We start from the raw sequence: 27,122 nt of genomic DNA on the forward strand, positions 1-27,122 counted from the left end.
CAATGACTGTCATTTAATTTCCTGACAAATGAATACAAAGGAGTCAAACACATATTGCTGCTGACCTGCAAATGTGATCAAGGCAGAAAAACAGTGTTCTAGCTGAGATTTGTTTCACTGACATTTTCCACTTGCTTAATATGGGAATAATCGTGAATACAGGCTTGAAGGGGTTAAGGCACAAATTCAAGCGGGGGGGAAAAAATTCATCCTGTCATATAATGTGATGCTTCTCTTAGTTTAACAGCAATTTGCAGAACCATTGGAAATGTATGAAATGTGTAAGGACATTGCTAAATGTGGTATAAGGGGAAATACATAATACAATGTTATCTTCTTGTTTTCTTGCAGTGGAGGATCGCAATTTTGCCTTATTTAATTATGTTAATGAGCAGAATAATGAAATTGAGAGACTGACAGAACAGATAACTGAGGTGAGAGCATGTAACTTATTAACAGCTTATGTACTGATAGAATAAATCTACTAGATCATTATTGATCAGCCTTTGCAATGTTGTGAATCTTTGCAATATACTACATAATCTTATTTTGTTTACGTCTCTTGCAAACGACATGCTAAAAGTGCTGTTTTAATGGTCGAGCACATACTCTTTTACAAACTGCTTTGAACTGCTGCTCTAGAATAAAATGTGCACTCAAACACTTTTCTTACACTTTCACCCTGTGTGAAGATATTCGTAAATAGTGTTTCATTATAGATTCTTCTTGCTAGAGCTGTAGGTCAAAGCAGCATGTAAAAGAGCATGAACAAGACAGTTAAAACAGAACTTTCAGCATGGTGTATGGTCGAGCTCATACTCTTTTACAAGCTGCTTTGAACTGCAGCTCTAGAAAAAAATCTATATTCGAACACTTTCTGCCTTTGAGAGAGTAAATATGAATAGTATTTTAATATGGATTCTTCTTGCTACAGCTGTAGCTTAAAGCAGCATGTGAAAGAGCATCAACAAGACAGTTAAAACAGAACTTACAGCATGGTGTTTGAGAGAGAAGGAAGCAAAATAAGCTCATAACTTTGCAAAGGCTGATCAATAAGTTAAAAAGTTTGTTTACTCTTTAAAATGTAATTTTGTTTTTTAGAAGGGGAGTTATGTACTTAATAAAACTTACTATAACCATAACTTTTCTTTGGATCCACATTAGTATTGTTCCAAAATTAAATATAATGCTAATTTTACAGATCATTAAAAAGATTCCTTTTACATTCTGTTAAAGCACCACTCCACCTTTTTTCAGCACTGGAGTAGTCCCCTGCCAATGGTATTATACTCACTCACCGGCATTTTCATGCTGTTTCCGCATCGCTATGGTCCTGCAGTCAGGTGACTGTAACTTCTGACTGGCCGGAAGTCAGAAGCTATGTGACAAATGCTTAATACAACTCTATGAGATCCAGAAAGAGGCTCTCATAGACATGCATTTATATGTGACTTCTGGCGCGCTACATGAAACACTGAAGCTGCTGGCAGGTCACAAATTGCTGGAGACCGACAAAACCAAAAATCTGGCAAAAAACACTGAGGAATCCCAGAATTCTACATCAAAGAAAAATGGGGAAACATTACTTCCCAAAACCCCAGCAATTGGTCTCCGAGTCTTCACTTCCCAGACATTTACAGATTGTTGTAAAAAGAATAGAAAAAAAGACACAATGGTAGACATGACTCTGTCCCAACTTTTTTGAGCCTAGTCACTGCCATTAATTTTGAAATTAATTTTTTTCCAAAGAAACTAAAACTGTCTTAACTTTCACCTTTAGTCGTACTTTGCATACTACGACATCGCAAGCCGATGCTTGCGATGCCGAGCGCGATAGTCCCCGCCCCCGTCGCAGCTGCTATATCATGGTGATAGCTGGCGTAGCGAACATTATCGCTACGCCAGCTTCACATGCACTCACCTGCCGTGTGACGTCGCTCTGGCCGGTGACCCGCCTTCTTATTAAGTGGGCGGGTCGTGCGGCGTCACAGCGGCGTCACACGGCAGGCGGCCAATAGGAGCCGAGGGGCGGAGATGAGCGGGACGTAAACATCCCGCTCACCTCCTTCCTTCCGCATAGCCGGCGTGAGCCGCAGGACGCAGGTAGGAGATGTTCCTCGCTCCTGCGGCTTCACACACAGTGATGTGTGCTGCCGCAGGAACGGGGAACAACATCGTAACATCGGTCATTCCCAATTCATGGAAATGACCGAGGCTGCTCTGATGATACGATTATGACGCTTTTGCGCTCGTTAATCGTATCAAAAATGCTTTACACACTACGATTTCGCCTGCGACGCCGCACGTGCGTCACTTTCAATTTGACCCCACCGACATCGCACCTGCGATTTTGTAGTGTGCAAAGTGCCCCTTAGACCTGTACTTTGTTCTGTTGTGAATAAAATATGGCTGTATGAGATTTCCATATCATTACATTCTTGTATTCTTAACATTTTTCCCAGCGTCCCAACTTTTTTGGAATTGGAGTTGTATAATAAACTTTATTTAAATAGCTCCAGCACTTTATTGGCTGCTGCAGTTAAGAGAGTACACATCTTGTCCAATCAATAATACTTCTTGGTTTAAAATAAACTTGCCATCCAGCTTAATGACATACTGTCTTAAAGGGCTTTTCTAGGAAAACACATTGAGGACCTGTATTTATGCTCCATAATTATTATTTTATGAGAAAATAAAGTATTACAGCGCACCAATCACCAGGATTTTCCTATATAACCTAAAGCTAGTGCTATACTGGCACTATCAGGCGGATTCTATGCATACCTGTAGTGGTCAGCTCGGATTTTTAGGTTTTGAAATACAAGATAATAAAGTTTATAAAATCAGCAGCTTCTTGAGTGACAGCAGCTCAGGATCAGATAATATCTGGGGGGTATTCAGAGTGATCCCCTCCCCCTGTTAGAATTAGCAAAAGTATTATACAATTGATTTAGTTTTTCACTAGCAGGACCTGTATGACGTCATACCCATGTGACTAGAAGGGGCGGGGCCTCAGTCAACAGAAAAATGTTGCTTCCTGGTATCAGCTTTGTTGGCTGAGGCCCCGCCCTTTCTGGTCCCATGGGTATGACATCACACAGGTCCTGCTAGTGAAAAATTAAATCGATTGTACAATACTTTATGCTATTTCTAATAGGGGGAGGGGATAAGTATGAATACCCCCCAGCTATTATCTGATCCTCAGCTGCTGTCACTCAAAAAGCTGGTGATTTTATAAACTTTACTTTCTTGGATTTCAAAACCTATACATTCTAGCAGACCACTAAAGGTATGTATAGAATCAGTCTGATAGTGCCAGTATAGCACTGGCTTTATGTTATTTATGAAAATCCTAGTGGTTGGTTCCCTTTAAGTACTGAAGCTTACAAATTACAAGTATATTCAATTCTAGCAAGCTCAGGTTTAAAGAGGACCAACCACCAGGATTTTCCTATATAAACTAAAGCCAGTGCTATACTGACACTATCATGCTGATTCTAAACATACCTTTAGTTGTGAGATCGGGTGTATGCTTTCTGAAAAAAAAAGCAAGTAAATTTTGTGAAATGCACTGTAATTTGATTGGTAACAGCTACAGAATATCTAATAGGTGGGTCGGGTTTTGCTAGTTATTCCCATATGTGTCTGCTGCCTGTCCTACCTCCCCCTGTCTCTGTTATTACAGGGGGAGGGAGGAAGGACAGGGGGAGGAAGGACAGGCAGGCAGACGGGGCAGGAATAACTAGCCAAACCAGACCCACCTATTAGATATTCTGTAGCTGCTATCAATCAAATAACGGTGTATTTCACAAACTTTACTTGCCTGTATTTCAAAAAGTATACATCCGATCTCGCAACTAAAGGTATATATAGAATCAGCATGATCGTGCCAGTATAGCACTGGCTTTAGTTTATGATAAGAGCACAAGGAGTTTTTTATGGTGCAAATATAGACATTTATTTCAATGTCAATAACAAGAAGAGGATAAAAGACGTATCAAGCACAGAATTCGGGAATTAAATCCATGGGTCCCATGGACCACAATTATAATTACTTGTACAAACTTAATGTAGTGGGACAAGATTTTAGAAAGGCCAAGTAAAATCACAATGAATTTGTATACCAGGCTAGGCACAGACAGTGATCTATGTCTATCAAACCCTTATATAGTAAAAAAGGGGCTATATATGGTATAGTTATAATGAGAGTCAGCAATCATTAAAATGGCCTGTATGAAAAAGGTGGGTTTAAATGAGGTGCTTGCCTGCTCACAGCGGTGGTGCACGAAAGCCAGGTCAGAGGAGGACCTCCACCTGGGTCCCGTGGACCCCAGCCGTGCAATAATCAGAGTGATAAGACCTTGCCAAAAAAGGCCCACATGGAGTAACAAGTATTTGTATACATAAGGCAAAACATTCCAGGTAATCCACTCAGATGAGCCACTGGGGCTCGTGAACCCATGAGCTATGTGTAGTGTAAACTGAAAGTTCACAGGATCGCAACTACAGTTTATATTCAGAGGTGGATTGTGGGTTCAAAGTGGAATGCTTACCTAATCATAAAGGTGGTGCAGGGGAGCCAGACCAGAGGGGACCTCCGACAGCCGTTTCGCGGTATACTACCGCTTCTTCCGGGAGGGGTGAGTGCCAAGGAGAGGGGAGGAAGGACAGGCAGGCAGACGGGGCAGGAATAACTAGCCAAACCAGACCCACCTATTACATATTCAGTAGCTGCTATCAATTAAATAACAGTGTATTTCACAAACTTTACTTGCCTGTATTTCAAAAAGTATACATCCGATCTCACAACTAAAAGTATGTATAGAATCAGCATGATAGCGCCAGTATAGCACTGGCTTTAGTTTATATAGGAAAATCCTGGTGGTTGGTCGTCTTTAAATAACCATGTTACAAGTGTTCTGACAGTTACACCCCAGTATTTTATATTTGTAAATATAGGTAAATATATGATACAGATTCATCCAGTTGGGCTGATTCTTTTATGTCTATTTGTTATGTTTTTAAATTTACTCTTCTAGCTTAATTTAATGATATTCTCCATCCTGAAAACTTTATCTGAGCTGCTCTGTTTTCTTACTATTCATGCATTTGATGTAGGAATCCGTAGATCTGCAGTAAGACAAAAATTGAGATAAAAGACATGGTGTCATAACACAGATATCACTAAAACATGACAGTGTCTGCGAAGCCATCCACCTTCCCCAGGATGCAGCTTTGAGCAGACCTCTCGGATTAGATGTGCAGGGATGTGAAGAGTGTCTATTTTACAGATCAAAAGAGAAATTGAAGAATTCAAAGCCCAGGGAGTACGACTTGAGCAAGAGCATCGGTCAATTCTTAAGAACATTGAAGGCAAACAAGAGGGGGCTGTGAAACAGGCAGATGGCTACCAACTGCAACTGAAAGGAGTTATGAAAATTTTAGATCAGCTGAAGTCAGGTACATCTTGTGTTTGTGCTGAGCCTTACAATCCAAGGTTATATTGTAGATGCTGTAATCAAACAACATATTAATAGGCACCAAGGCACACGAAAACAGTCACTATACAGCCAATAAGAAGGGAAATAGCATTCTCCATTTCTTTTATCCACTTAAAGGGAACCTGCCAAGTCCCATAACATGTAATCTAGCCCCATTACCTTTTAGTCTTTCTCTGACTTTACAATAATATGTTTATGGATATCTAAGGTCCTGCAATGCCCTGCACATGAGGTAAGTGTAATGTTATTTTTACCCTGAAGAAGGAGACTACTCTCCAAAACGCGTTGACGAATAAAATCACTTTTTCAAGCAAGAGTTGGACAGGATTCTACCTTTTGCGTCAGCGTGGTGTTGTTTAACCCTTTTGTACAGCCCCGGGGCTCGGCCGGCTGCCGAGTTGCTCGGATCCGTGCTCGTCGGTGGGTGGCTTGAGCTCTCCACGGACCCGGGGGTCACGTCGCTCTGAAAGGTGGTTGGCGCTACACGTAGGGACTTCGGTGGGGAGGTCCACGGCCGGAGCCGCGGTGGTTTGTGGAAGTTTTAAGTTTGTGACGCCACCCACGGGTTGTGGTGAATGGATGGACACCACTACTGCCGTTGACTAGGCTCCCGGGGATGGTGTTGCGCAGCTTTTGTTGACCTCCTCCATGGGTAGGGGGATGATGGTCCCGGGGGCCCGAGGGAGGTGCTGAGGCGAGGGGATGGATGCGTGCTGGGGTGTCGGTGCGGTGCTGCGCGGTGCGCGGCCCGTAGGCACTGGTGTACTCACTATAATAAACATGCTGGAGTCTCTGGTAAACCAAACAAGGTGGTGAACGGTGCCTGCAGCCGGCTGCAGTTTCCCCTTAACAGGTTGGTGGTTTCCGCCTTTCTCCTGCACCTCTCTGTTGTAAAAGTTGTGACTCTTATGCCTAAGCAATGGTAGTCCGCTCCCCAGCTTGCTATGTGTCGGGAGAGCCCTATTTTCCTGCAGACGCTGGCCCCTTGGGTCTCTATGCCTTGGCGGTGGCTTTACCCTAACGGTTGGGCTGTTGTCTTCAGTCGGGTCTTGTGTGGGAAAGGTCCTAAAGTCCAGTCCTCAATCAGTTTTGACTTAGCCTAGTTGTTTCTGGGCCTCGTACTGGGTCTGAGTACCCCTCCTGGTGCTCCGGTTTCCAATCGGTTCCCCGGTTCGGTACCGGCGGGCCACCGCCCGTCCCCGATCCCTACGGTTCCACCGGCTGTAATCTCAGCTCCTGCAGGCGGCCACCACCATCTGCCTCTTTGCCCGAGGTGACTGGGCTCCAACCCAGACACCTGGTGTAGACTTTGGCAGGCCTCAGCACAGGTCTGCCATTGAACTTGACTCAACTTCACTCCACTGTCAAGACTAATCTAGACTGTTTTCCCGCCTCCGGGCCTGTGAACTCCTCGGTGGGCGGAGCCAACCACCTGGCTCCGCCCCCCCTGGTGTGAACATCAAACCCGGAGGGTGGTGACAAAGGTTTGTAGTTTGGCTGCTGTCACTTTACTAAGGAGAGGGGTGTGTGCATGGGACTAACTGGGACGACCTGACTGGCCCAAAGCGTCACACTTTCTCTGACCTATCCTGTAGATCACTAACAGGAAATAGTTATCTTTCTTTGTTTTTCTTCTAATACAGTGGAGTTGCAGTCTGCCACTTTTTCTTCTCACTCCTGTTAGACTATGTGTGTGCTCTGAGTATTTGGTGCAGAGATATTGACGCACCCACGGGATCTGGGCGGTTACTCATCATCAGACTGGTGTAGGGAGGTTTGGGATGTCACAGCAGCTAGGCCCGGTTCCGTGACCCCGGAGGTGTTAAGAAATGGGGGATGATGATGGGGATTGTAGTTATTCGTGATACCACCTGTGGTGTGTGGCTAAAATGGGAGCTGCCGCTGCAAGAGGTTTCCTCTGGGGGAAGATGATAGCGCAGCTAAGTTGGTACAGCTCTCCACGGACAGAGCTCAGGCCCTCAGGGAAGTTGGGAGTAGTAGGAATCTTTCAGCGGAGCGTAGGATTGGAAGCGATGAAGAAAGGGAGCGACACAGGGGTTGCACTCAAAGTTCTTTACTCACTGAGATGTCACCACCTCTAGAATGCCGGACTCCGCTGTCATGGGCTCTAGCCAATCCCGGAGAGTTCGAAGGTCAGAACCGGTGTTTCTTTCTATGAGTCCTTCCTACTTGCGCTGTGTTGTGTAAGTCCCTGTGGATTGAAGCTACTCTGGGACCCGAATCCTTGGATTGGCTCCGTTCCTGTCCCGTATGGCAGGCAGCGCGAGTCTGTTACTAGTGCCGCTCTTTTATCACGATACCTGGCTGTATATGCTGCTGTGCCCTGGGCACTTTGTGTGGGCCAGAAGACTTGAAATCCATTGCCCTGCAGATTCTGCTGGCAGGACGTGCAGTGCCCACCAGCCTAGGGCTCCGCACCCTGTTCTGTGCGCTCGGTCCTGAGGGAGCTATGGCGCAGCTCTCCCTTCAGCGACTGTGTTCGCCCCACGTCTCACTTGTTCCCCATCACTGACTAACTGTCTGTGAGTGTGTGTGTGTGTCGCCTTACTCCCCTTTGTGTAGCTCCACCTGCCAGGTTGCTGAACTAGTGGGTGGGAGGTCCCATACCTTGTGGTGACCGTCCAAGTGACCCTACCCTAACGCAGTCCCGGTGGAAGGGCAACTAACTGTGTGTGTTGGTGAATTGTGGTGGTTTACCGGCAATGACCTCTTCCTTACCTGGGATGAATACTGCACCTCTGGTGAGGATCAGTACCCTGTGGCAACTGAAGCCTCAAGGGCGCCACAATATTCTGCACCAAATCTGCACCTTCTGGCACAAAAACGCACCAAAGCGCATTTTTGCCACATTTTTTGGTGCATTTTTACTATGTAGAAAGAGGCATGAATGCACAGCCACCTTTTGATTCCTAGTGCCGGATGAGTGGACTCTTTCTTTTTAGGGATCCACCTTTATAACATACCCTATTTATATACCATAAAAGTTCAAGGTGGGAATACAACTTTACAGGAATGTTTTGAAAGATTTCTCAAAAACTGTTCTACGGCAGAAAATATTAAAGGTCTCTAAGAATGTTATCATTCCTTAAATATTCAATCCCTTGCACTCCAAGGCAGTTACTTTTGTGGTCAACGCTGATCCTACCATGGCAGTGAGCAGAGACGTAGCTAGAGGTTCAGCTCAGGGGGGGGAAACATCTAAGTGGGACCCTAACCAGTTAACCATGATAACTACGGTGACACAGACTAATCCTGAGTATAGGGCCTCATCCTGGTAAATATGTCTCGCAGCCTGGGCCCCATCCTGGTATATATGTCCCCCAGCCTGAGCCCCATCTTGGTATATATGTCCCCAAGCCTGGGCCCCATTCTGTTATCTATGTCCCCTGTTCTGCATTAAAAAAATTAAATACTCACCTAATCCAGCAGGTTTTGAAGGGTCCAGTGAAGGCAGGTCATCGCGAGCACAAGACATCAGAGTACCAGCGCTTTGCGATGACATCATCACGCTGGGACGCTAATGTCCTGTGCGTGCGCTGTCTTCAGCAGCAGTGCAGAGAGATCGTGTCTTCCAACACTACCGCAGAGTCTAACTATATTGGCGCGCTGGCCACGCCGATATTGTTAACAGTAGCGTAGCTCCGGGTGGGCCCCTGATGAGCACAGGACCCGGGGCGAATAGGTAATTTTTTTTAATTATTATTATTTTAACCCATTTAGTATGTATTTAAAAGTTTTCTCTTGTTTTTCCTTTTAAATTATGAATGAAAATGATTTGTCAGTAATCCAAGATTTCATCTGTGCAAATCCTCCTGCAGTTCCAAAAGAGAACCTTTTTTAATTCAATTTCATTTATTTATTTTAATATAAAAGGTGTAATTTGCATTCATAAAGTAGCAACAATTAAGGGAAAAAAATCAGTGGCATGCAAGAGCACTTTGACCTTTAGCGGTTCTCACTTTGAATGATAAAACTCATATTTGAAATCTGCATTCTGTTCATCGTTGTGCTGGAATTGCAGTCATACTTATCTTGATTACTAATCTAGTATCATGTATAAAGAATATTGAGATCATAAAGGATCAGTAAAACATAAAGATAAGACTTTCAGAGTAATCTAAATTGACACTACCCAGATATGGTTAATAGGTGGATCTGCTGGTTCAGTCAATGACGTGCAGATGTCAGCAGACCCTAAAGCCCACTTTACACGCTTCAATATATCTCACAATCCGTCGTTGGGGTCAAGTTGTAAGTGACGCACATCCGGCATCGTTTGTGAGGTATCTGCGTGTGACATCTACGTGCGATCAGGATTGAACGCAAAACCGTTGATCGCAAACACATCGTATCATTCTCTAGAATTGAGCGTTTTGTTGCATGAACCTAGTGAATTGTAACGTGTGACATCCCTCATACGATTTTGGTGTCTGATGCTATATGCGCAGGTGTGCGCTCTGCACCGCAGCTTAAAAAAGGTCCGCTTCAGAGCGCAGCTGAAAAGCTGCGTTCTGAAGCGCCTCACAATGTCTGTCAGTCACTAATCTCTGTCAGTCGGTCACTATCTCTGTCCCTCACTCTCTGTCCATGTCAGTCTATCCCCCTCTCTCATATACTCACCGATCCCCGATCCCCGGCGCTGCACGGCGTTCACACTGCTCCGGCGGCTTTTACTGTTTTGAAAAAGCCGGCCGCCCATTAAACAATCTCGTATTCCCTGCTTTACCCGCCCACCGGCGCCTATGATTGGTTGCAGTGAGACACGCCCCCACGCTGAGTGACAGGTGTCACACTGCACCCAATCACAGCAGCCGGTGGGCGTGTCTATACTGTGTAGTGAAATAAATAATTAAATAATTAAAAAAAACGGCGTGCGGTTCCCCCCAATTTTAAAACCAGCCAGATAAAGCCATACGGCTGAAGGCTGGTATTCTCAGGATGGGGAGCTCCACGTTATGGGGAGCCCCCCAGCCTAACAATATCAGCCAACAGCCGCCCAGAATTGCCGCATACATTATATGCGACAGTTCTGGGACTATACCCGGCTCTTCCCGATTTGCCCTGGTGCGTTGGCAAATCGGGGTAATAAGAAGTTATTGGCAGCCCATAACTGCCAATAAGTCCTAGATTAATCATGTCAGGCGTCTATGAGACACCCTCCATGATTAATCTGTAAATTACAGTAAATAAACACACACCCGAAAAAATCCTTTATTAGAAATAAAAACACAAACATATACCCTGGTTCACCACTTTAATCAGCCCCAAAAAAGCCCTCCTTGTCCGGCGTAATCCAGGATGGTCCAGCGTCGCATCCAGCGCTGCTGCATGGAGGTGACCGGAGCTGCAGCAGACACAGCCGCTCCGGTCACTTCCACGCAGGTAATGAAGACAGCCGTGCGATCAGCTGAGCTGTCAGTGAGGTTACCCACTGTCACTGGATCCAGCGGTGGCCGCGGGTAACCTCAGTGACAGCTCAGCTGATCGCGCTACTCACCGCCGCTCCTATCACCTCCACGCAGCAACTGAGGTGAGTAGCGCGATCAGCTGAGCTGTCACTGAGGTTACCCGCGGCCACCGCTGGATCCAGTGACAGCGGGTAACCTCAGTGACAGCAGCTGATCGCGCGGCTGTCTTCATTACCTGCGTGGAGGTGACCGGAGCGGCTGTGTCTGCTGCAGCTCCGGTCACCTCCATGCAGCAGCGCTGGATGCGACGCTGGACCATCCTGGATTACGCCGGACATGGAGGGCTTTTTGGGGCTGATTAAAGTGGTGAACAAGGGTATATGTTTGTGTTTTTATTTCTAATAAAGGATTTTTTCGGGTGTGTGTGTTTATTTACTGTAATTTACAGATTAATCATGGAAGGTGTCTCATAGACGCCTGACATGATTAATCTAGGACTTATTGGCAGCTATGGGCTGCCAATAACTCCTTATTACCCCGATTTGCCAACGCACCAGGGCAAATCGGGAAGAGCCGGGTACAGTCCCAGAACTGTCGCATATAATGTATGCGGCAATTCTGGGCGGCTGTTGGCTGATATTGTTAGGCTGGGGGGCTCCCCATAACGTGGAGCTCTCCATCCTGAGAATACCAGCCTTCAGCCGTATGGCTTTATCTGGCTGGTTTTAAAATTGGGGGGAACCGCACGCCATTTTTTTTAATTATTTAATTATTTATTTCACTACACAGTATAGACCCGCCCACCGGCTGCTGTGATTGGGTGCAGTGTGACACCTGTCACTCAGAGTGGGGTGTGTCTCACTGTAACCAATCATAGGCGCCGGTGGGCGGGGAAAGCAGGGAATACGAAATTGTTTAATTGGCGGCCGGCTTTTTCAAAACAGTAAAAGCCGCCGGAGCAGTGTGAACGCCGTGCAGCGCCGGGGATCGGGGATTGGTGAGTATGAGAGAGGGCTGCTAACTTCAGTAATTTAGGAGATTAGCGGTCACCGGTGAGTCCTTCACTGGTGACCGCTAATCAGGACGCGACACAGACAGAGCCGCAGCATGACAATGAAGTCGGGTGAAGTTCACCCGAGTTCATTCTGACAGTGCGGCTCTGTCTGTGTCTGCTGTCATCTGCCATTCAGCTCTGCTACATGGCTGTCTGTGTCTGCTGTCAGCGGCCATGTAGCAGAGCTGAATGGCAGATGACATAGTAAAAACACATCCCTACACATTACACACGCTTGGCAAGTCAATAAATAAAAAAAAAAAAAAGGTGCCCAATGCATACGTCACAGAACACATGATCTAAAGGATCGCACATAACATTGATCAATTTAACATAGACTACTAACGCTCGTGTGACAGCAAATGAACGACCAACGTGAAATCTCATAGATCCCCTATGCAACCTGGGCGTGTCACATCGCAAATGCGATTGTACAACTAATTGCAACGTGTAAAGTGGGCTTTAGATGTCCTATAAAATCTTAACTAGATTGGACACTTAATGTCTTTTTATAAGGATGAAAAGAATTTTCTGAATTTTAAAATTAGTTTCCGCCTACCATATTATCTGAGTGAGAATTAAGGTCGCATTACACGCAGCGACATCGCTAGCGATGTCGCTAGCGATCGCACCCGCCCCTGTCGTGCGTGCGTCACGGACAAATCCCTGCCCGTGGCGCACAATATCGGTACCGCACGTCATACGCACACATCTTCCTAACGACGTCGCTGTGGCCACCGAACAAACTTTTTTTAAGGGAGAGGTTCGTGCGGCGTCACAGCGACGTCACACAGCGGGCCACCAATAGAAGCGGAGGGGCGGAGAGCAGCCGAATGAACGTCACTCCCACCTCATTGCCGGAGGACGCAGGAACGCTGTTGTTCGTCATTCCCGGGGTGTCACACGTAGTGATGTGTGCTGCCTCAGGAATGACGAACAACCTGCGTCCTAAAAGATCAACGATTTTTTGAAAAGGAACGACGTGTTAACAATCAACGATTTCTCCCTTATTTCGAATCGTTAACGGTCGCTCGTAGGTGTCACACGCAACGACGTCGCAAACGACGCCGAATGGGCATCACAAATTCCGTGACCCCACGATATCTCGTTAGCGATGTCGTTGCGTATAACGGGGCCTTTAGACTGTCATTTCGTGTTCAGGTCCACACTCAAGGGGTGCCGCGCGGTGTCAGACTCTGTTCACATTGCAGAATCTGGCAGGCAACTTGATGTCTCCTAGTTGCTCAGCTTCTGCCCGCTGTCAGCTGAGTTTTTTCCTGTGCTTCCCAGTTCTGCAGGAGTTAAGTCCTGTGGAGTGGTGTCCGACTATTGGAGACTCAGATTGTTAATTCCTCTTTAGCTGTCTCCTCCCTATTTAAGCTTGGAGAGTCTGTTTGATTGCTGCCGATAATAGCTTCATCTTATGCTTCTGCGATTTTGGTCTTGGTGGCAAACCTATTTGTGGTGACCTGTAGTTTGCTGTTTGAGTGGTGTGGAAGTTTCCTTGTGCATTTACTTCCTTTTTTATACATTATTCCCTCCCATATTCGTATTGTCTCTCCTTTGTGTTTGTGTGCAGTGTGTACCAGTTTTGTTTTTTTTCCCCTGTCTGTGTTGTTTTGTGGGGATTGTTACTGTTGCACAGCTTCTAGCTTCCCAGGTGTAGAAGAAGATTCACAGAGCAGATTACATGGGATAAATAGCTCTTTACTTCTTAGAGCATTAGGTAAAAATATGCACAGTCATACAGCATTGCATCAGGAAGAGAAACTGAAACCAGGAAGAAAAAACAGAGACCTTCCAAAACACAGTGAGCAAGCAAACCTCATACAACATTGCCATCCACTGCCAGATCAGCACAAAGTTCTCCTTCACACATACAAAGAAGTCCTCATCTGTTGCATATACCAACAGTTACTGTGTGTCCAGCCCACCTTCGAGGGTGGTGGAGAGGGGGAGTAAGAAGAGGGCTGGGACAGGGTCACACTGAGGGTTCAGACCTGGTTACCATCAAGCTTACCTCTGAGATAAGGAACAACCAGCGACCCCAATCTGAGGACCACTATATGTGTCCATATTTAGTCATTTTATACCCTGTGATATAGTCTCTCATTTGTGATGTAAAACAAGTATATACTGCAGAGAGAAGTTACCAATTGCAGCTCTCACCAAGGCCATGCTGCCTCAAAGTTTTTAACTTATGAACAGCTCTATACGTAACAAGAGAGGACACTATGAAATAAGGTACAGTGTATTACATAAAAAGGGAGGATACTATGTAATAAAAGGGTGAGAGTTCTACAAAATGAAGATGAATAATATCTAATAACAGGATGGCATTATACATGGCAAGAAAGGACATTATGTCATAACGGGATAACGGGTCAGGGCATATATAACATATGAAGATGCTATGTAATAAGGGGCAGCGCTTTCCATAATGAGAAATTACGATTAGAGATGAGCGAACTCGAGGTTCGGTGTTCGTACTGAACACAGACCTTTTTTTTAAAAAAAAACAAACAAACACAGAGCTTGGGTTTGGAGTTCAGGTGCTTTACGTATGCAAACCACTCACATCACTGTGCTCAGGTGCACTTAGTGCTCAGCCCAATGCGAGCCACTTGCAGTGCTTAAACAGCTCGCACTGAGGGTAACAACAGCTTGATTAGATATAGTAAGCACCCCTAAAAAAATGGAAAAATACTGCCCACCCACCCTCAGAAGTGATCCGTTTATGGCTGGCTGCATTTGGTCAGCTCAAGTCCAGGTCCAAAACTTTATCTAAAGTCCGGCTTAACCTGCCGAACCAAACTTCAACGGGTTCGCTCATCTCTAGTCATGATATAATAGATGGTGCTATACATAATAAGGGAGGACACCATATAATAATATGGTGGAATACATAACAGGAAAGTGCCCTATGATTCTATTTCTAATGTGGCAGGATGATATTTAATAATGAACGCGCAATGCAAAATAAAGGACTATGCTATGTAATAAGTAAAGGCACTATATATAAAGGAGGATGCTATGCAATAAGAGACAGCACAAGAAAGGACACTATGTTAGAAGGAAAGTCCTTAACAAGACAGTATACTATATAAGTTGCGTAAACATACGACATGTTGTTTCCAACTTTGATTTGACCAACATCTGATGTTTTTGGGAATGGTCTGCAAAACCCATTTATATCACTGGACATGGATGATAGAAAGCCTGAGGAATGATGGACACATATAAAGAATATTAGTACTACTGAAGAATAGTGATGAACTGACTCGCAGATAACCGGGAGCGGTGGGTCTAATCAAGTTAAAAAAAAAACAACAAAAAACGCTCTGGCCGTGCATTGATCCCAGATATCTGGCTGGATGCTGGTCCCCATATAAGTTTATCGAGACCAGAATCCAGTGCTTAAAAATGGTGGTTGAAGCAATAGGGAGAATGGAGCAAGCGCACTACACTTACCAAGTCTCCGGCGTGGCTGTAACTGCTTCTGTGGTCGCTCACTTTTCTTCCAGTGCCACTCATTACTGCTCATCCATATTCACTGCTTCCGCTGCCCACCTACGCCCTCCGAATCTCTGATTGGTTGCAGTCAGACGGGCGGGTCACTATTGTGGTGTAAAACTAAATTAAAAATAAAATTTGAGTAGGATCCCCTATATACTGATACCAGCACAGATAAAGCATACGGACGGCTACAGGCTCCAGCCTCCAGCTATATAATTATCGTGGCTGTGTATAAAAATAAAAGGAACCGCATGCTGCTTTTTTTTTTTTCTTTCAGTAAATGATTTTAAAACACTGCTTGCTCTTAACCCCCAATTTTGATACCTAGCCATGATAAAGCCCGACAGTTGGGGACTGGTATTCTAAAGCTGGGGAGACCCATGGTTATTGGGCCACCCCAGCCTAATACTAGCAGCCTGCAGCAGCCCAGAATTGTAGCATTCAATAGATGTGACAATTCCGGAACTTTACCTGGCTCATCCCGATTGCCCTGGTGTGGTGGCAATTGGGGTCTTCTCTGCTGTTATCTTAATAGTATCAACCCATCGGTTTGCTGGTCTTCCTCTTCACCTTGTTCCTTCTATTTTTCCAACCATGATGTCCTTCCCCAGTCATTGCTTCCTTTGTATAAAGAGTCCAAAATAGACAAGTTGTAGTTTTGTGATCATTATAGTGTCTCTGAAAATAAATATCTGCCCATGCTATGCCATTCAATAATTACCTCCTCACTGTGCTCCCTGCACAAAATATGTCTGCTACATTGTTTCCTTTATGGTACATTGCCTCCAAATTTTCCCCTGCAATAAAATATTGACTCCACAATGTCCCCCTTATGAACTACATCTGCTACACTGTTTGCCCTTATGAACTATAGCATCCATATTGTCCCTCCTTAACCTTCCTATCCCGCCTTATAATCTTTAACAACCAATTGTACCTTTATGAGCTAAAACTGCCTCTGTCCCCTTATCAAATATAACCTCCACACTGTCCCTGTATGAGTTATAACTGCCACATTGTTGCTCTATGAATGATCATTCTACACTATTCCCTTATGAATTATAATTGCCACATTGTCCCCCTTATAAACTTAAGGGTGGTTTACACGCTGCAACATCGCTATTGATATATCGTCGGGGTCACGTCGTTAGTGACGCACATCCAGCGCCGTTACCGACATCGCAGCGTGTAACACAAATGAGCGACGATCAGCGAGCACAAAAACGTGAAAAATCGTTGCTCGTTGACACGTCGCTCATTTCCTTAATATCGTTGCTGCCACAGGTACGATGTTGTTTGTTGTTCCTGCGGCAGCACACATCGCTATGTGTGACACCGCAGGAACGACGAACATGTCCTTATCTGCATCCACCGGCAATGAGGAAGGCATGTTACGTCCCTCTCATCTCCACCCCTCCGCTTCTATTGGCCGGCCGCTTAGTGATGTCGCTGTGACGCCGAACGCATTTTCCCCTTGAGAGAGGGATCGTTTGGCCGTCACAGCCCTGTCGCTGAACAGGTATGACCGTGTGACGCTGCCATAGCGATAATGTTCGCTATGGCAGCGATCACCACATATCATTACAACGACGGGGGCGGGTGCAATCGCATGCAACATCGATAGCAATCGCTAGCGATGTCCCAGTGTGTAAAGCACTTTTAAAACCACCACACTGCCCCCTCAAGAACTATACCCTATACACCATCTTGGCCTATAAGATATGGCCTCCACACTGTTCCCACTTCATGCTATCACCTCTTGTAAACAATAAAAATTAAACGGAGCCTGTCAGGTCTACTGTGCCCACCAATCAGCAGCATTCATGCCTTTATTCCCAAATCGCCAGCCTAACCAGCTCTGTATAGTGCTATTCCACCAATATGAATGTTTACAAAAAATATTTATAAACCTTGCTCCTTGCTTTCCCTATGCTAATTAGGTCCTGTGACTAGTCGCAGAGGTGTTAGTTCTCCAGACCCTTTTTCCATGTTAACACACCCCTGTGGGCGCATGCGCACTACTAATTTCGGCCACGTCAGTGAGCCTTTGAAGCAGAGTGGACGCTTCCTGGCTTCATTAGGCACATTGTGCATGACTGGAAGTCCAGAAAGCAGCTTTCATATACGTCTTTTGAAATTTTTGTCATGGGCAATGCGCCTAGAGCCTAATGAAGCTGGAAAGTGTACACCCTGCTTTAAAGGCACATTGATGTGGCTGAAATTAGCCATACTCATGCACGATATTTCCAGGAGCTAGCAAGGGATGCCAGTTCATGAAAATCATGTTACCACCACCACAGGTTCCCTTTAAATCACTTTTTCTTTTGAAGCAAATTTTTTGTAGCTAAATGAGGCACATTGTTGATTACATTTTTTGATTTACCACGTCTGTCGGTGAAACTGTCGTTCTATTAGTATTCCAAACATAGTACATATCAAACAAAATCTGGTCATCCACATTGTCAGTGCAAACAATGGTTTCATCATGTGCGGAAATAGCTTTACGACCAACTGTACACACTCCAAGTGAGAACGCTGGTGACCAATTTACAGTTCAGTCAATGTTGGCTTTGCTAACAGCTTGTAAAGGAGACACAAGGCTGATAAGCATGGCTCTCGAAACATAATTAATTTCCACCTCCACAGATTACTTTGCTTCGCCATACATTCATTTTCACTAACTAATTCACTGCTGGAGTGATCTTGAAAAGGCCTTGATGTACTCTTGATAGGAATGTTTGTATAAAAGTTTATTGGAACAAGGCTATAGTGAAGTGGACAAATACATACTAAGTACCCTTCAATATAAATAACTCTGTAAGAACCTTCGTAACACAGAAGACATGCACATGGACAGACCAAGGATATATCTTTAACTCCGAGAGTAAAAAGTCCATATGTAATTGTTTGAATATTAATTAAATATTTTGCTAATTCTTTTTTCTCTATATATTATTTCTACATATCAGACTTGTATAATCTTGAAGAAACCTAACAAGGGGTTGTCAAAAACAGACAACGTACGTAGTTTGTTCGGTCAACCTATTGTGGATTAGGAAGACCACCAATTGACGGCCTTGGTTGCCATTGCACATTAAATTGTCTGTTTAGACAGGCCATCTTCACTTCTATGTGATGCTCATTAGCTAAGCTGATGGACACAATCTCATTAGAACTACTGAGTGACACATTCCCATTTCTAACTGATGATGGACAACATCACATGGGAGCTTATGATGGCGCCATGATCTTCAAGTTCCTTAGATGAATAGCAATGTAGGAACAAAAACTGTCTTCTTAGATTTTTTACTTTCAGTGCTTAGGTGGGCAGTACCCCCATGATGTAACCGTGGTATGTCTCGTATATTTATTGTGAAATATTATAAATGCATATGTTGATATTTAAGTTGTTTAGAGAAGAGTATGTTCCGGATTTAGCAGAGCTAAAAATGCTGCGATCAAGCGATCCGGTTAGCCGGCAGTAGAACTTGTTTTAGAAGAGATGTTAAGATGGAGTTAAGGTAGTGAAAGGGATGAGTGACAGGTGGCAGGGCAGAGTGACAGGTGGCTGGAAGAGGAAGCTCCAGGCGAGGGTCAGTCGAGAAGTGGGTTCAAAGTGAGAGGATGTGGCTTCAGTGCTAGAGCCAGTCAGGGAACCCCGAGGTAACCTCTGGAGGTTCAGAGCCTATGGTTCACCCCAACGAGCTTAGAGACTCATATGGCTAGAGAAGCCATCGGAACCCATAAGCAGATGAAGGTGTGCAGTATTAGGGCAAATGAGGTACAAACTCGGGAGTATTGAGTATGATATCCAAAATAGCAAGGGACAGAACAAAGAGTAGTACCCCACTGATAGTGAAAGGAAGGCCATGTATGTCATAATGGTGTGGCTTCAGTGCTAGAGCCAGGCAGGGAACCCCGAGGTAACCTCTGGAGGTTCGGAACCTATGGTTCACCCCAACGAGCTTAGAGACTAATCTGGCTAGAGAAGCAATCGGAGCCCATAAGCAGACGAAGGTGTGCGGTAGTAGGGCGAAGGAGTTACAAACCCGAGAGTATTGAGGTTGATGTCCGAAATAGCGGGGGACAGAACGAAGAGCAATACCCCATAGAGAGCGAAAGAAAGGCCATGTATGTCATAATGGTGTGAAGAATAAAAGTAAACAAAACTGGTTGACCAAGTGAACTATGATGTTATGTGTCTTACTACCTGACAGCATTGATGACTGACAGCTGGGGTGATGAGCAGCTGCTCGAAACAGCACGTAAGGGCCATGCACCTCACCCAAAGCCATGTCTGCACCTGGAGGCTCCTTAGCGGTGCCTGGGGGCTGGCCCATTCCTTCATACACATCACCCATAGACCGCTATCAAATCCTTATATTTTAAGTTTCATACCATATTTCTCTGACACAAAATCAAACATGTTCCATTGATATGGTATTATTGCCCTGTAGAATCATTGCTAGAATGTCTCTACATATGGAGTCGCAAGAAGCACCTATACTGTATAGAGGCTTTGCAGTATGGAGGAATGAAAGGCGACGTGCGCTGCGACGCAGCCTGTGAGTTCTGCCTTTAACATTATATCCAGTCTAAAATAATGTTTGTATATTGCTGTTACCTTTACATTAAAATACATACTTACTATGTATATTTTTTGCATTTGAACTTTTAAGCTTAAATTAAGTTTACTTTAGTATCACAATCCATAGTGGTCCTATTGCTTTGCATATTTAAGTTTTTATTTATACCACTCTGATACCTGTTTGCATTTACATGTATATAACGAAGCTGGACTTCTACTTTCTGTTAAAATAATGGTTCTTATTTCTTAGGAATTGATTCCTTGTTCAAGAAGATAAATTGCGACCGCTCCGTCCTGGACGAAATGTTGGGCTCTTCATCTAGCATTCGTGAAGCAAACATAATGCAGTACCTTGGCCTCATTGAGCAGAAAACTAACGAGCTCCTGGCCGCTCAGTCCTTCCTCGACTCTAAGGTAGATGGAATAACCTCATCACTACATGTAGGGACATCACTAAGTGCAAGGCATGGTTAGAATGGGTAATCCGCTATCAAGGACGGAGCATGTTTTTACAAAATGTACTCAGTCTAATATATTCCCTCGTGAGAACACACAAGCAGCCGGCTCGGAGTGTGACTATCCTATAAGGATGCAATCTCCGTTCAATTCCAGAAGCAATATTATAAAAATGGCTTCACTTTCTTCCATTTTTTGCCAAGGTTAAAATAAACCGTTTTCATTGCGTTCAGCCGGCTTGGATTGAACTCATTTGGTTATATTAACAAGAGTCTCAATAATACGCATGCATAGATGGGTAAAGCCTGATAGATACAACGTGGGCTTAGAAATATGTATTCCCAGAGCCCGCAACCTTCTTAATCTCTGATGCCCTCAGAAAGTCCTTCAAAAACACCTGAGTATTGCTGCTAACTAAGCAAAATTATATTTGTGAAGGGTTTTGTCAGATTCTAAAGCATTGTCTTATCCAAAGTACAATTGGGTGGCAACTAACAAAATGACTGGATTCGCACGCACGAGGATACAATACAAATGAAAAGTAAGGTCTAAGGGAAAGTTTAGTGCACATTTGTCACTTTTAATAAAGTTTTACATCTTGAAAGAACATTTTATATTATTTAAAAAACATTGTATTTTTTACAACATTAATATTATATATTGCATAAAAATAACAGAATAACAGAATTTTTAGGACTTAAGTAAAGCCTTTCACCAGGTCAATCTTGACAAGGTTTTTTTATTCATTTTTTATTCCCACTGTTTTCCTAAATATTCCTACCACTGTTCATCAAGTTGTCATAAAATAGCTTCCTAGTGCCCCCTTATCAACAGGAGAATTAAGGAATTGATAGACAATAAGTAAGTAAGGCTGTGACTGTTCTAATTTTATGCTGACTATTGAGGTGCTGACAGCGAGGGTAATATATATATATCTATATATATAATTGCCTTATTCTGTCTGTCTGTCTTGCTCCAAAATGACGTCATTACAGTGACAACCATCGCCACAGCGCATGCGCTAAAGAGCCTGCGAATAACGGCTTGGCTAAGGCTCCCTGCACACGCAACCAGGGTACACATCGGGAAACTAAGCAAAGCGCTTTGCCTAGTTACCCGATATTTACCCTGGCTAAGTGTGCAAGGAGCCAGCACTAAGCGGTGTACGCTGGTAACCAAGGTAAATATCGGGTAACCAAGCAAAGCGCTTTGCTTAGTTACATGATATTTACCCTGGCTACGTGTGCAAGGAGCCTAACTGAACAGCCCAAACTACGGGCCAACAGGACGAAACCCGACACTTTTCCCCGCTCGCCCCTGCCCACCCCGCACTCCGCCCTCCGCATGTATACACTGAACACACACACACACACCTGGATAGTCACCTGTCCCCAGCCATGCAGTCCCCGGCACTGACGTCCTCAGCGCCATGGGCCCGCTCGGCTCCACCCACCCCACAGTCCGCCCCCACACACATTAGGCTGCTTTCACACTTGCGGTGTGAGGCATCCGTCACAGTGCGTTGTGTGACGCATGTGATAGATGCGTTGCAAATAGTGTGCTAAAAAAGTAACAGATTCCTGTAAAAGAACTTTTTTTGTTTTTTTGGGTTTTTTTTTAATGTTTTGCCGGGAAAAGGAGATTTGCGGTCGGAAGGAGAGAGAGAGGGGACCGCAAATCCCCTGAGGGACCGCAGTTAGCCGCGCGATTAGCTGTACCGTCACTCAGGTGACCCGCGGCCACAGCTGCAGTCCTCCACCCGAGAGCTGTGTCCGCGGGTCACCTGAATGAGGGCACAGCTGATCGCACGGCTCACTTCAGTTACTGCGCGGAGCTGATAGAGAGCAGTCGTGTTCTCCTGCCGCTCCTGTCAGCTTCATGTAGCAGAGCTGAAAGCGTTGTGGAACCTCTGTGGATTACGTCATACCTGGAGGGGTATTTGGGGGTTTAATAAAGTGGTGAAAGAGGTTTTTTTTTTGTCTTTTATTCCAAATAAAGGATTTTTTCGGGTGTATGTGTTTATTTTCTTTAACTTACAGGTTAATCATGGAAGGTATCTCGGGGAGACACCTACCATGATTAACCTAGGACTTAGCGGCAGCTATGAGCTGCTGCCATTAACTCCTTATTACCTCGATTGCCACCGCACCAGGGCAATTCGGGATGAGCCGAGTAGAGTTCCGGGACTGTCGCATCTAATGGATGCGGCAATTCCAGGCGCCTGCTGGCTGATATTGTTAGGCTGGGGGGCTCCCCATAACGTGGGGCTCCCCATCCTGAAAATACCAGCCTTCAGCCGTATGGGTTTATCTTGGCTGGTATCAAAATTGGGGGGACCGCACGTCGTTTTTTTTAATTATTTATTTATTTAACTGCACGATATAGACCCGCCCACCGGAGGCTGTGATTGGTTGCAGTGAGACAGCTGTCACTCAGCATAGGGGCGGGTCTGACTGCAACCAATCATAGGCACCGGTGGGCGCAGGAAAGGAATACGAGATTGAATAATGAGCGGCCGGCATTTTTAAAAGAGGAAAAGCCGCCGGAGCTTTGTGACAGCCGTGCAGCGCCGTGACCTTGATCAGTGAGTATGAGAGAAAGGGGGGAGAGGGGGGAGAGAGACCAGGAGTGATTTTAAACTATTTAGAGCATTCTACTGGACATGCTGACCATGCGCAGTAGAACGTGACGGGATTCGTCAGCGGATTCCGCCACTTAGTGCATTGCGGAAACTAACGGAATCCGTCAAGGTGCGATATTTAAACGACCCAAAAAACGCTACATGCAGCATTCCCTCTGCCCGACGCTGCATAAAATTAACGACGTAGCGTCGTCCAGCGGATGCAACGCAGACACTTGCGTTACAGTGCGTCGCCAATACAAGTCTATGGAGAATAGCGCAGTGCGTTAACGGACTGCGCTATTCTCCATAGCGGTGGTGGATTGCGCTGAACGCAAGTGTGAAAGTGCCCGAACACACACACATACACAGACCTGGATAGTTACCTGTCCTCAGCCATGCAGTCTCCGGCACTGACATCCTCAGTGCCATGGCCCCGATCGGCTCCACCCACCCCGCACTCCGCCCCCCGCACACTTTACCCTGCAGGATGGGGGCACAGGTCAGGATGGTGGCTGCACCACGATGGGGGCACATAACAGCACGGGGCAACATCACAGCATCAGCATATTTTTACTTAACTTTACACTGTTCATGGCCTTCCTTCATTACAAGCCATGGACATCATTAAACATTAGATTCATCTATTAAAACTGTTCCTTCTGTTGTTTGTCATTTTAAAACCAATAAACAATTATAAGAATACTAAATTAAACCTAACCCCTCCAGTCCATTCATTACCTTATTATTCAATCTGCTAACCTACACACACATTCTAGACTACTCGATACGTTAGAATCGGGACACCTTCGAGTATATACAGTACAGACCAAAAATTTGGACACACCTTCTCATTCAAAGAGTTTTCTTTATTTTCATGACTCTAAAAATTGTAGATTCACATTGAAGGCATCAAAACTATGAATTAAAACATGTGGAATGAAATACTTAAAAAAGTGTGAAACAACTGAAAATATGTCTTATATTCTAGGTTCTTCAAAGTAGCCACCTTTTGCTTTGATTACTGCTTTGCACACTCTTGGCATTCTCTTGCTGAACTTCAAGAGGTAGTAACCGGAAATGGTCTTCCAACAGTCTTGAAGGAGTTCCCAGAGATGTTTAGCACTTGTTGGCCCTTTTGCCTTCACTCTGCGGTCCAGCTCACCCCAAACCATCTCGATTGGGTTCAGGTCTGGTGTCTGTGGAGGCCAGGTCTTCTGGCGTAGTACCCCATCACTCTCTTTCTTAGTCAAATAGCCCTTACACAGCCTGGAGGTGTGTTTGGGGTCCTTGTCCTGTTGAAAAATAAATAATAGTCTATCTAAACGCAAACCGGATGGAATAGGACGCCGCTGCAAGATGCTGTGGTAGGCATGCTGGTTCTGTATGCCTCCAATTTTGAATAAATTCCCAACAGTTTCACTAGCAAAGCATCCCCACACCATCACACCTCCTCCTCCATGCTTCACGGTGGGAACCAGGCATGTAGAGTCCATCTGTTTCCCTTTTCTACCAAGACACGGTGGTTGGATGCAAAGATCTCAAATTTGGACTCATCAGACCAAAGCACAGATTTCCACTGGTCTAATGTCCATTCCTTGTGTTCTTTAGCCCAAACAAGTCTTTTCTGCTTGTTGCCTGTCCTTAGCAGTGGTTTCCTAGCAGCTATGTTACCATGAAGGCCTGCTGCACAAAGTCTCCTCTTAACAGTTGTTCTAGAGATGAGAAGGTATGTCCAAACAAACTTATGGTCTGTACTGTGTGTGTAATATATATATATATATATATATATATATATATACATATACATATATATATATATATATATATATATATATATATATATATATATATATATATATATATATATATATAAAAAAAACACACAACGTGTATGTATGTATCTAACACTGATTCCAGCTTATGGAACATGTTTATACCTCTGGTCCAGTCACCGCCAAGACCCACAATGACTCAAGCAAAATACTTGCTGCCACCATCAATCAGTTATAGGTGGATTGGACACCTGTTGCAGATAGTTTAAGGCATATTCGGGTTTGTGGTTTATATAGAACAAGAGGAACGAAGCTATTAAATTTTATATATTTAATCCAAAAGAGTAGGCAGTGTTTCTAAAAATATACACAATTTTACAAAAGGAGTCAATGCAATATAATATAAACAGTCACATAAAAAAACAAGGATAAACAAGAAGCTTACTAAGACTCATGCCACAGGTATGACTTGCAGGGAGGGACTCCTTATAGTACAAATGGACAGAACCACAGCTTGTCTGTGCCCTCCACGAACTGAACCATCTAAAAATGTGGCAAGTGTCTTTTAATACCTCAGGCCACCATCCCCCAGATGACCTCATAGTGGCGGACTGTGGGACCTTCAGGAAATTATGGAATTCCAGTTTTCAACATTCAACAGTTTTTTTCTTTGTTCCTGGGGTTTAACTGCAAAGGATATTAGCGTCATGTTTCCCACCATGAATTTCCTATTCATAGATAGAAAACATGACATACCTGGCCTCATCTACACTTTGTGCAGAATTATTAGGCAAGTTGTATTTTAGAGGATTTTTTTTATTATTAATCAACAACTATGTTCTCAATCAACCCAAAAGACTCATAAATATCAAAGCTTAATATTTTTTAAAATTTTTGTGTTTTTTTTTTAGATTTGGCTATCCTAGGAGGATATCTGTTTCTGCAGGTAACTATTACTGTGCAGAATTATTAGGCAACTTAATAAAAACCAAATATATTCCCATTTTACATGTTTATTTTCACCAGGTAAACCAATATAACTGCACACAATTTAGAAATAAACATTTCTGACATGCAAAAACAAAATCCCAAATAATTAGTGACCAATATTGCCACCTTTCTTTATGATGACACTCAACAGCCTACCATCCATAGATTCTGTCAGTTGCTTGATCTGTTTACGATCAACATTGCGTGCAGCAGCCACCACAGCCTACCAGCCACAGTTCTGAGAGGTGTACTGTTTTCCCTCCCTGTAGATCTCACATTTTATGAGGGACCACAGGTTCTCTATGGGGTTCAGATCAGGTGAACACGGGGGCCATGTCATTATTTTTTCATCTTTTAGACCTTTAGTGGCCAGCCACGCTGTGGAATAGTTGGATGCATGTGATGGAGCATTGTCCTGCACGAAAATCATGTTTTTCTTGAATAATACCGACTTCTTGCTGTACCACTGCTTGAAGAAATTGTCTTCCAGAAACTAGTAGTAGGACTGGGAGTTGAGCTTCACTCCATGCCCAACCCGAAAAGGTCCCACAAGTTTATCTTTGATGATACCAGCCTGTTACGGTTGCTGCGAGCACTGGAGACTATGTCCAGATTTCTTGCTACTGCACATGTGCAAGCGCTGGAGACTAAGTCCAGATTTCTTGCTACTGCACATGTGCGAGCGCTGGAGACTAAGTCCTGTCTTGGAGCCATTGCCCATGTGCGGGTGACATCATCGCTGACACGAGATCACATGTCTCTGACACCTTCTGTGCCGATTGGTCGCTGGTCATGTGCTTGTGACGCCTTGCTCGGTGATAGGCCAGCATGACGTCACTCCTGTCGTTCTGACAGCGGATTGGCTCTGGTGTCCTCCATCTTGGATGAGGCACAGAGTCTATATAAGACCCTGACACACGCCGCATGGCGCTCAGTCCTCTTGGTTCATGCATAAGAGTAGACGCTCTGTGCGCGTTCCTCTAGGCATTCCTCTGTCTATGCTAGGTGAGCGCTACCGGCAGGGTAGCGTTCTTATACCTTACAGCTTCGGCTGCTGTCCGTATCCTTACCTCTTAGGGGAGCGGACATAGGCAGGTGCCTGAGGCACATGGTCTGGCTGGGCCTTGTGATTCGACTCGTAGGTGGACGTTGCCGCTAGGGTAACGTTCCTTCTACTGCGTCTGGCAGTTGTT

General features: G+C 44.6%; 1 protein-coding gene across 2 annotated transcripts in view; it reads left to right on the top strand.

Annotated features, from left to right (window-relative positions):
* ODAD1 (outer dynein arm docking complex subunit 1) overlaps window positions 1-27,122 on the top strand; it is a 288,275-nt gene that overhangs the window by 192,271 nt on the left and 68,882 nt on the right. For both annotated transcript variants that reach the window (XM_075327544.1, XM_075327543.1), the window contains exons 10-12: window positions 352-434; window positions 5,292-5,460; window positions 20,339-20,502. In XM_075327544.1, coding sequence (XP_075183659.1) covers window positions 352-434; window positions 5,292-5,460; window positions 20,339-20,502 — 416 coding nt within the window. The remainder of the gene's footprint in view (window positions 1-351; window positions 435-5,291; window positions 5,461-20,338; window positions 20,503-27,122) is intronic.

This window comes from Anomaloglossus baeobatrachus, chromosome 11 (genome assembly GCF_048569485.1).
Source record: "Anomaloglossus baeobatrachus isolate aAnoBae1 chromosome 11, aAnoBae1.hap1, whole genome shotgun sequence".
Taxonomy (NCBI): Eukaryota; Metazoa; Chordata; class Amphibia; order Anura; family Aromobatidae; genus Anomaloglossus; species Anomaloglossus baeobatrachus.